The 11,146-nt window shown below is 40.0% G+C and overlaps 1 protein-coding gene across 4 annotated transcripts in view; it reads right to left on the bottom strand.

Moving 5' to 3' along the window:
• Positions 1-556: 556 nt before the first annotated feature.
• The window catches only part of LOC132117561 (gamma-aminobutyric acid receptor subunit gamma-2-like), a 47,219-nt gene continuing 36,629 nt past the window's right edge, over positions 557-11,146 (bottom strand). Inside the window, exons 7-10 of one of the 4 annotated variants that reach the window (XM_059526926.1) lie at positions 7,727-7,879; positions 4,445-4,650; positions 2,905-2,928; positions 557-1,009 (exon numbers count right to left, since the gene is read on the bottom strand). In XM_059526926.1, the coding sequence (XP_059382909.1) occupies positions 731-1,009; positions 2,905-2,928; positions 4,445-4,650; positions 7,727-7,879 (662 nt within the window). In that variant the 3' untranslated portion in view covers positions 557-730. Of the gene's footprint in view, positions 1,013-2,904; positions 2,929-4,444; positions 4,651-7,726; positions 7,880-11,146 lie in introns of all 4 variants that reach the window. The other 3 variants (XM_059526925.1, XM_059526927.1, XM_059526928.1) reach the window with 3 other exon arrangements.

The raw sequence follows: 11,146 nt of genomic DNA, 5'->3' as shown, positions 1-11,146 counted from the left end.
GCCTAAAAGGTGCATGCAGTATGATCACTACATTATACAGTATTCATCTATTTACAACATCTGTACGTTTTACCAGCCGTGACCACAGAACGCACAAATAATAAGAGCAAATACGAGTGTATACAAAGAAATTCTCTGACACATTTATTTATATTTGATTGATTGCTTTTACCTCACATAGGCCTGAGAGCCATGCATTTGAAGAAGTTTCCCAAAATCTCTTTAGTGCTTGCTCTTTAGGGGCTAAAAGGACATGTAGGCATGCAGTCCTCAGATCTTCTCCTGTTTGCTCTACACGATTCAGGAATAATCTTACAGATGCAGGTTTTCATCGACCTCCCCGTCTGCGCTTTTTTGTTTTCTTTTTTGCTACAACTTTTGCTTTATGCACAATGTATTTTTACTTAAAAAAAAAAAAAAAAAAAAAAGATGTAAACATAGACAAACTGACAATAACACATTACATAAATGCGCACACACACACACACACACACACACACACACACACACACACACACACACACACACACACACACACACACACACACACAACATCCTAAAATTCACGTAAAAAAAACAAACAAACAAACAAAAAAACCTTACATAGAATGGTAAAACAACAACAACACAATGCAACTAATTTTTATTTCAGTGGGTGCATGTTTCCAAGAAAGGGTCTTGCTGGAATCTGTAACATAAAATAAGGCCAACCTATTTTTTTCTAAATATTTTAAAGATAGAGATAGGAAAACCAGTAAACTACGTTGAATAGACCAAATGCAGTAGGAAAGAAAATGCGGGCGTAAGAGTCTATCTTAGTGACACGGATGTGCAAGCGGCCGTGCCGCCACGCTCCTGAGCGACAGTCCTCAAAGCAGCAGAAGAAGCTGGAGCAGTCCTTCCCATCCAGACACTCGTAGCCGTACTCCTCGTCCCGCTCCTGCATGTGGGTGGCGTTGTTCATCTGGATGGTGGTGGCCGAACGCGGGCGAATGTCCACAGTGGGGGCCTGCTTTTAGAAGAGAAAACAGAAACAGTAAGAGTCCGACATCTCGACCAGCTGTCAGGGGCTGCGTTCAAACGTCTGTCAGTGGATACTTTGCACCTAATATTGCAGGTAGAGTGCAATAGTTGGCTGTAAAACAGGCTTCTTGATTTTGCTTTCTTTCTTTAATACTTAAAAAGTAAATTATGTATATGGTTTTTCTTTGCACATTTATCTGCCTGTGTTTTATATTTGTTGTGCAATGATTATATTACACTAGTATATGCACCATGCAAAAATAAAGCATAACTTTATTATTTATTTACTAGAATGGGGTCCCACTTTTTATTAAGTGGCGTTAAATCCTATGCACATACATCAGAAAATAAGTGCAATGTACTTATGTTGTTCATATTTTACTGCAAAACACATTACATGCAGGTATTTTTAAAATGTGAGTACAAACATGTATGTACACAATAAGTGCATTGTACCAAATTATTAATTTAAATGTAAGTACACAGTAGTTAAGGCCACTTCATGTAAGTCACTACAGCAACATTTCCCATGTGAGACCACATGGCTTCTGTCTAACATGGTACTAAGTGTCAACACAGAACTGCTAAATAATATGATATTATATACTTTCAGTCTTAAATCTTGGCCAGCATCAGTACTAAAATATAAGTCTAAAAACGCACTTGCAATACACAAATGTTATGAGACCTCCATGTAAATATTTCCCATCAAAACCATGGGATCATTGGGACATATCCACATTTCTGGATTCACAATCATTTTGCCCAGCACTGGAAGAGTGCTTCAGATCCCTTTGAAAAACGAAGCATGACCAGCTGTTCACGCTGGCTTCTCCGGGTGCACGTTATGCAGCATTTAGGACAGAGCCACCTGAGGCTGTGCGGAAACAGGTCATGTGACTCGCTTCTCAAAGGGTTTCGCAGAAGCGTTTGGAAAGCACAAGAGCACAAATAGCTTGCTATGTGGAAAGAAACAAATACAGTGGAATTCACAGCTTTAACTGAATGAAATACGACAACCTTCAAAGAGAAAGTTCCTCTTCCGTCTTACATTATTTATCTACATTTATGATTTTATTTTGTTTTGAACTGTGGATCACAACTGGTGGGCTGTGATACAAAAATAGATTGTACATCTGAAAGGATCGCAGGAGGAAACAATAAACACATTAATATGTAATATGATAAAATCACTTACTTAGAATAGCCTACTAGAAATTCATAATTAGAACAAAGTAAGGAATACACAGTTATGTGCATACTCACATCAATTTGGCAAAATTTAAGATGTAATTTGTATAGAAAATGAATAATTTGTCACATTTTTTAAAATCAAGGTCCTGAAGCAAAACTAGTTGAGAACCACTGGAATAGTCTGGTATGTTAATTTCACATTGATCTATTTTCTTTTTTTCCGAATTCTTGAGAACTATCTTTTAATTCTTAATAGAAGCTAAATGTAGGCCTGTGCCCTCATGCACATTGACTTTTAAAAGATAACTATGGCTAAATCCGCCAAAGCCATTGGGCTCATGCTCTTTAATTGGGATAAAGCTAATCAGTGTGGTTGTCTGTTTCAAGCTGTTAAGGCTCTGTCGACTATTTCTGTCAGGTTTAAAGCCTCAAACACACAGAGAAGGAGGAAGGCGGCCACTTTTTAATTAAAAAAATAAAGCAAGTCTTTCAGCCATCGCTGTGGTTTTATTGCATTGAAGTAAAATAAGAGGTGAGTGTGCCCCACTGCTATTCACAGCACAGGAGGTTCAGTGCTAAACTGACTAGATGTTAGTGCAGTGAATCTAAAGACCAGACACAAGAGCAGTGTGGTTGCGCAGAATGCAGAAACATGCATTATTAGTGAACTTTACATGAGCAATATACCTTTGAGGAAAAGAGCCGCAGGAGCTTTTGTCCACACAGGAAACAAAAGAAAATTTGAAATTGAAACAAACAAATACAAACAAACAAACAACAACAACAACATAAAACGGGCATACAGTATAATGCAAAAAAGTATCTGAAAGTGGAAAGAGAACAGATTACTCCAACCTCACACACATATATAGACACAGATGAAGGGTGTGCAAGGCAGCATATATTAAGAGGTTCACTGCATATCTTAAAATACAGACTAGAAATGACTGCTCATTCCTAAGGAAAACACATCTACAAAGTGCATTAATTTCACATATGATCTAAAATGCAATCACATATAGTGTAAACTATTAGAACTGCCAGAATTAATCACATAAGGGCAAACAATCACTACCAAAGAACAAAAGACGAACATAATCATCTAAGGAGGAGACTGGTACTCTTCAACTCTGCAGGGATCAAAACTCTTCTTCAGCAAAAGCTTCTTGGTCTTTTATTTGAAGAGTTTTACTTCAGAGCGTGCCTTTGACTGGGAACCGAACTGTCGAATGTAGTTTGAAAATCATTACTCATTAATCTGCCTGATATTCTAAACCCCCTAATCAAATAAGACATTTCTGGCACCCCTTTAATCATCTGAAAGTGGAACGACCCATTTGCTGAGATCAGCCCTCCTCACACTACGGATATGAACGCCCTGCTGAGATGAAAATCTAAGGCTGCACTTCAAATGTGCTGCTGAAATGATTCAGATTAAGGACATCACTGCTCAGTGACACTGTTTGACAGAGGTGGTCCACGATTGCAAATCTGACCACATGTAGAGGAAGTTCAGAGAAAAAGGTTCTAGTATGGACACTTATGTTCCAAAACCTAGTGAGCTGTCTCATGGTGTACCGCCTACTCAGGTGTAATGGAAACCCATTAGTGACTGATTAGAAATGCTCTTCATAGACAATCAACGATCACTCTTAGCTGCATCACAAATTGCTTTCCTCACACAAAGCACTCAAAGTGGATTCCTACAGAGTTAACAATAAAGACTTAATTGCTAAGCTAAAAACACAAAACTGTACCAATTACACATAATTCACATGCCTTCTGGACACTTTCTGGCAGCTTTTTAGGCAGGTTTATTTAACTACAAAACTCAATTTATGCATTTAAACATAAAATATCCGACACTGAACTCAAAGTAATATCATTCTCATCCAGAAGTGAAGCTGCCTTAGAATTTTACCAAAGCGAGATATCATCTTCACATTGGGAGCACACTGAGCCTAGAAATGCTGTCTAGGTAGCTTGCTAACTTGTGGAAGAGTGTTATTATTTGGAGTACTTTGAAGAACTCAATCTTGAATAGACTTTAAAGTTAGCAGCTAATCCCAACCCTAAAAAACCCTAACAATTGCAGTTCTCAAATAGGCTAATCTTAGAATTAGAAATACTAGTAGTAAATAGAAATACTAGTAGTTAAAAGACTTTATAATGTTGTATTGGTAGTCGATAATTCATCGATAATGACTTGTTCCGGAAGTGTACTCACAGGATTTTTCCTCTTCTTGTCTTTGTTTTTGCTGGGCTTGCGGTTGCTCACAAAGTAGTGGAGCGTTCCGTACTCAATCAGAGCGGCGAAAACAAAGATGAAGCACACTGATACGAAGAGGTCCATAGCGGTGACGTACGACACTTTGGGTAAGGACTTCCTAGCAATGGTACTCAAAGTGGTCATGGTAAGCACAGTCGTGATTCCTGGGGAGCAAAGTAAATAATACTCAAATAAGAACAAGGAGATTTCAATATCTGTTGCATATGGATTAGTGAGGTTATCTGTGATATGTATCTTTTACATAGCAAGGTCATGTTTGTGGTTTGGCTATATCCCACTGTACAAAGACAAGACTAAAAGAAATAATCACTTAAAGAGTCAGAATAGGGCCAAATCCAAAGCCTCCATATCTTCAGCTGAGGATGCCAAAACCTGCACTGGGACAGAGAAACCATATCTTTCCTGAAAGGTAGGAGGTTCATCTAGAAATGACACAAAATCTATACTCTTCAAAGGGCTTCTGGTTGGAGGCCCATTGGTGTAAAGCAGGGGTGTCAAACTCAATTCCTGGAGGGCCAGAGCCCTGCAGAGTTTTGTTCCAACTCTGCTCCAACACACATACCAGGTAGTTTTCAAATAAGCCTGGAGGGCTTGATTAGTTGGATCAGGTGTGTTTAATTAGGGTTGAATCTAAACTCTGCAGGGCTCTGGTCCTACAGGAATTGAGTTTGACACCTCTGGTGTAAAGTCATACAATTTTGCCTCGGGTGAATCCTGTGCTAGTGCATCCAAGCTCAGCAGTGCTCAAGGAGAAAACCAAACGGGACACTGAGTCATCTTGAATGAAAAGATCCAATTAGATCCAAGTCTGATTTTTTGAATTTCTGCTATTGTAGAAATTCTGGCTCACAATCTGAGGATGAAGCCTTCACTCCCTGGACTTCAGACCTTCTTCTTAGCACAACTCCAAACTTGCGACAGTGGTGTTGAAACCCGGGATGAACTGGCAGATGCTGTGGAGCATGATGAGCCAGAAAGGCAGGGCTGTAGACAGAGTCCATTGTTACCCATGTGCCACTCAGCAAAAATGGTCCACAGGATAAACTAGATGCATTTGTAGTGTCATTCGAGAAGACAGCAGAGGCATGTGGATGGCTGCATGCTCAGTGACAGGCATGCCTCATCTGCTGGTGTCCGGAGTAGCATCTCAACAGATAACCATGCAGAACTTCCTGGATTATGAATCTCAAGCAGGTCATCCTGTTTGGATCACACCCTAGAGCAAAAGCAGCAGTGCATCCATCGAACTGGGGAAAAAACAGTCAGCCATTTGTGATGATCCAGCAGGTCTGTGACACCTGCCAATCTGGTGGTCCAGCTCATTGCTGAGCTTCGAAAAGATGTAGCCAAATGGGTCCAGTGCCACCACCTGATGTGCCCCCTTTCTCCCCCCTTTCTCCTGCATTACCTCTCCAGTCCTTCCCTTACTCCCTTCCTCTTCTCAACCCTCAACCTCTCCCTCTACCCAGGTTGTGCAGTAGCATGCCTCCCTTACTGTTTCATTTGGGGACAAGTCTGGAACAGTGGCTTCCACCTCTCCTTTTTCAGCTACTCTCTCTCTTCACCAGAGTATTGCCACCTTCCTGCCATTATGGCAGTGGGGGAGCCAGTTCAGGCTGCCAGCAATGTGCGGACCCAGGTCATTTCCAGGATCATTGTCCAGTCATGAAATTAAAGACTGATGTGTACACAGGGATGTGGTGGACTACCCCCTGGTGCCTGTCTGCTTGTCTGGGGACAAATGCATAGAGTAAAGGTGGTGGTTAGTGCCTCTGGCAAATGCTAATTTTAGGGAAGGATTAGCTACAATTATTTAGGGAGAGTCTATGTGCAGATGCCTCTTTGGAAAAAAGTCAGGGACATGGTAGGTGGGGTTCGGATGTTAAGAACACTTCAGTACTTTCAGGTACATTTCAGCCCTTTTCAGTATAGTACTTTTTTCCAACTGAACTCGGGAACCTGCCGGCAGCCATATCACCCTGTAGCCCAAGACTGGTCACCCACTGAAGCTAAGTAGGGTTGAGCCTGGTCAGTACCTTGATGGGAGACCTCCTGGGAAAACATTTGCCCATTGGCCTCTGACCATCATGGCCTTCTAACAATGCCCATATCTTCTGATTGGCTTCATCACTTTGTCTTCTCTCTACCAATAAGCTGGTGTGTGGTGGGCGTTCTGGGAGCAGGGCATGTCAAGTGTACCATCTCAACCTCCTTAAACAATGGAAGGAGAAGTTTCTGAATGCACTGATGATGGCAGTCTTCAAAACTTTTTGAAAGGCGAATTCAAAGTGCAATTGTTTTCATCGCTTCCACAATAGGATCACCTCTCACTCTCTTAGCTCACTTGCCAAACTGCAAGATGAATTTACAGATGTAGTCTTGCCAGTTGTATTGCTCACATACAGCAGCAATTTAAAATGAACCCTGGATTGGTGGTGCATCTACTTATTGCCTCAGTCCAAACACATTTTGATTACACCCATTTGTGATGCTTTCTTTCAGGATCTTCATGGAACCCACACCCACCATCTTAGACAGAATACTTAGGCCAAACACTGCATGTGCAGGACATCACCGTGTGGATCACCTGTTGGTATCTGGCACTACAGTCCTTTCAGTTCAAGGTGGGCCACAAGATGGGGGCACAGATGGCAGTAGCAGACTACCTCTCCAGGAATGGGGTGCTACAGGCCGGACGGTTTACTGGCTTGAGTAGGGAGGCCAGTATGTGGCAGAAAGGGTGTGGTTGACTAAGGACTGGCAACAGGAGAGCAAACGATCGGAACTGTGAGTGCTCCATTATGAGGCATCATTGATGCAACACCTCGGTGGGCAGAGCTTGTGCCATCTGCCAATAAGTTGGTGTAGACTGGTGTGTAACTGCCCATCATTTTGCACATCTAGAAGACTTAAATTACATATTAAACAAAAATTAAGAGTTTAGGTCTGATATTTATATTTTTGTTTCAGCATAGCAAATAATTCAGGGTAAAACACTGACGTCAGAAGTCATTGCAATTGCTGAATAAGACAAATGGTGTTTATAGGTAAGACAAGATGAGATCTTAATTACGTTTTTTAAATTTACACATAATTTTTATTCTCAAGTGAATTTGTTTTAAGGACGTTTATATTTACTGTATATAAAAAGACAGAAAAAACTTGTGTTTCATAACACAAAGTTTGTTTATCATGTAGAATGTAAACAGAGAGTCTTACCCAAAGAAGTTCTGGCTGGTACTGCATCCTTGTTGATCCAAAATGAAACCCAGGACAGAACAACGATCAAGGTACAAGGGATATATGTCTGGATGGTGAAATAACCCATTCTTCTGCTTAAGTCAAAGAAGACGGTCAGAACCACGTAATCTCCTGGAGAAAGAAAATCATATTATAAACAAATGTACACACCTGCGCTCTCCTTATTATATCAGTTTTCTTTAAAAAAATCATTCAAAACCATTCCAGCACTGCCTAGCAGAGTCTAGGCATTCTATTAACAAACTTCATTCTATTAACCACTGTGATCAGCACTACTGAGTCACCATGTTTCTTTTAAATCAAAGGGATTTTAAGATAACAAGCAACAAATTCAGTCAAATGTTTGACTGGTAGGGGAACCTTTGGCTGAATGTCGGACACAGCGGCTGCTGTTACATCAATTGACCTATCAGTAATGTAAGAGCCATAATTAAAATAATTACAATTAACATTAAAGTTAGAAGTGTTTGAGTAGATATGATTTTAATATGTTTAGATTTATATTTACATTAGTTACCCCCCCCCCCCCCATCTTTATTTTGTAATGGTTTGCTCTCTTATTGGATTGCCTTTAAGCACCTAACTAAGGAAGGGCGCTCCCTTTAAGAAAGAAAGATAGACAAAGCAACAGCAGAGTTTTTTTTTGTTTCTGTTTATTTTACAAGAACATTCAGTAAATGGTTGAAATTTGAATAAAGACATGAGTCAATTCTTTGCCCGAAAGACTATAGAAGCTTATTGCTACAACAGGTAAGCCCCGTCCTGCTTAGTTACTGTTGCTTACTTGGACAAACAAACGGAGTTGCTACTGTCTTACAATGACAGCTGTCAGTGTGAAAACCTTGTCCCAAGAGGTTTTTGATACATTTTCGACACAGAAGGACCATCATTCAAGTGGGACTTAAATATGCCATGGAAGGATATATAAAATATTTCAAAATAAATTTGTAAAAATACAAATCACAGTGCAAACAGGAGAAGTCCCATGTTACAGTTGTTATTGTAACGACAACATCCCGGATCAACACTGTTCATGTACCATAGAGTAAAATTACATTAATTTACATTTAACCAGTTTAATATGGAAAGGCACTGAAATGTAGACCTTCGTTTTTGTGTACGTGATGTTAGAACAGTTTGCTATTTTTTTTGTGCGTTAGCATTGACTCACTAACTTTAGCATCAGCTTCATCCAGAGAACCCTTGCTAAAGCACAAGATGATATTAACGTTCTGTTTGAGCAGATGAGAATTGCAATTTAATGAGAATATGGCAACCAGAAAATGAACGTTTTCGTCTTCATTGTGATTGGGATTGAATGCTTTTTTGCTCTGTTTTGTTTTTAGGAAATGTAAAAAAATAATTGATATTGCCCATCCTCTCAGGATACCAGGGATCAGTGTTATAAGTACCCCAGGCACATTGTTTTCCCATTTTTGTCACATAAACATCATCAAATACATGCAAGCTTCAGATCTTCCAATGTTTCTCTATGGTGAAGAAACTTAAAGTTCTGCTCCCCCTGCAACTGATACACGAAAACCATTGGCCCATCTGCGTCCGAGGGGAGGGGCTTACTGATAGGTCAATTCCAAGCAGAAGCTTTTCCAAGATAAATCACAGGACTCTTCAGCTTTTCAGCATAGAATGGATGTTAAAGAACAATTTAAAGGTCAATTAAGCATACAAAATAAAACAGGACTAAGTTGCCGGGTCTAAGCCACTATTAGGTCTCCTCACACTGATACAACGCATTCCACACAGAAACACAAAAGGAGGACATCCAAACATGAGTGTAAGTGTAGGTGTGAGTGTAGCTGAAATGCATGGAGGACATGGGGGTGATTTCCAATGTTGACTCAACCCACCCTGTGGTGTATCAGCATGGTTGTAGAGCCCAAGACCCTAGACAAAAATCCAGCTGTGCATTGATTTGACTCATGTAAATAAGTGGGTGTGACAAGTAATAATTATCCTCCTGGCTGTTGAACAGGCATTCACAATATTTGCAAAAGCCAGGGTATTCACAAAACTGGATACTACCTCAGGTTTCTGGCAAACTCCATTGTGAAACGTGGCCTAATGGTTGGAGTTAGACTTGTTCGATTCTCAGTACTGGCAGTACTGGGTACGTAATTCAGACACAATATCAACAGCTCGTGTGAAACACATATTCACAGAAGCAAGAAAGGATAATTTGAGTATGTTAAAGTTTTTATGGATGCTGTAATGTGAAGCTATTCAGCTACAGAAGCCAGGCTGAATGTAATAAAGAATCAGAAGGCAAACTCCAACTGTGCTTAACTCATCCAGAACAATACTGGCCTGAAACAGAAAACCTGCCCATTGCTGGAGAGCTGCTCCTCAGGGCCATAGAATTGTGTTTTCCCATGATGAAAGAGATCCTTCCTTCCTGAATTCAGATCCCGAATTCAGCCTACATTAAATTATCATGATTGCATCACACTATGTTTTAAACCTCAAATATTTTACTTATAACTTCATTATAATTCTTCATTAACAATTATTCAGTTATTTGTAATGTTCATTGTAAAATAATAATATAATAATAACTAAAAAAGCCAGCTGTAGCCAGCTAATTTTTGATAGTAACTTGTAGTATAGCTAGCTACTTTTTCAGAAGGGTAGCTTGAATATAACTTAACTAAATAACTTTACAAGTAGCTAGTAGCAGGTCAAGCTACAGTTTCAGAGTAGCTTCCCCAACACTGAGTGAAGCAGCACATCTCAATGTCGCCACAGTCAACAGAGTCATTACAGCCCAGTAAGAAGCATTCAGTCGCCACCGAATTCCAGACACTGTTATGTCTGATAACGAGCCACAGTACTGTTGTACACTTTATAAAGTACGGTTTCACACACATTACCAGTAGTCTAAGATACCTGCAAACAGAAAGTGAGGTGGAGTGTGCTGTGGCTACTATGAAAGTACTCTGGAAAGGAGGAGGGGAAAAACAAAATATTTCTCCCATCCGAACATCAAAGGATTTAGGAGTCAGAAAATCAAGCAAATGAAAAACAACATGGCTGTACTGTACAATCTGCACGTCCCTCAACAACACTGCAGACTGGGAAAAGCATGTGGCTTCTAAGAGAGGAATCACAAGGAGCAGTCATTTCTCAAGCAAAAACACCCAGCAAGAGCACAATCCCAGATACACTGACATGGGCAGAGCAGCCTATGGGACAAGTTCAGGCCGAGTGTCTCCGAGTGACTGGATTTGTAGAAAAGATATAACAATTGGAGCAAAAACATTTGCAATTGGGCTAGGCTTTGTTCTTATTAATAAATGTTACATGTCATATATACTTAATATTATAATAACAACTACATAGTAAAGTTTGTAGGCAAACTTT

The sequence above is a fragment of the Carassius carassius genome, chromosome 36 (genome assembly GCF_963082965.1).
Source record: "Carassius carassius chromosome 36, fCarCar2.1, whole genome shotgun sequence".
Classification (NCBI taxonomy): domain Eukaryota; kingdom Metazoa; phylum Chordata; class Actinopteri; order Cypriniformes; family Cyprinidae; genus Carassius; species Carassius carassius.
Note: the sequence above shows the minus strand (reverse complement) of the source record. Positions and strands in the feature narration are given on the sequence as shown.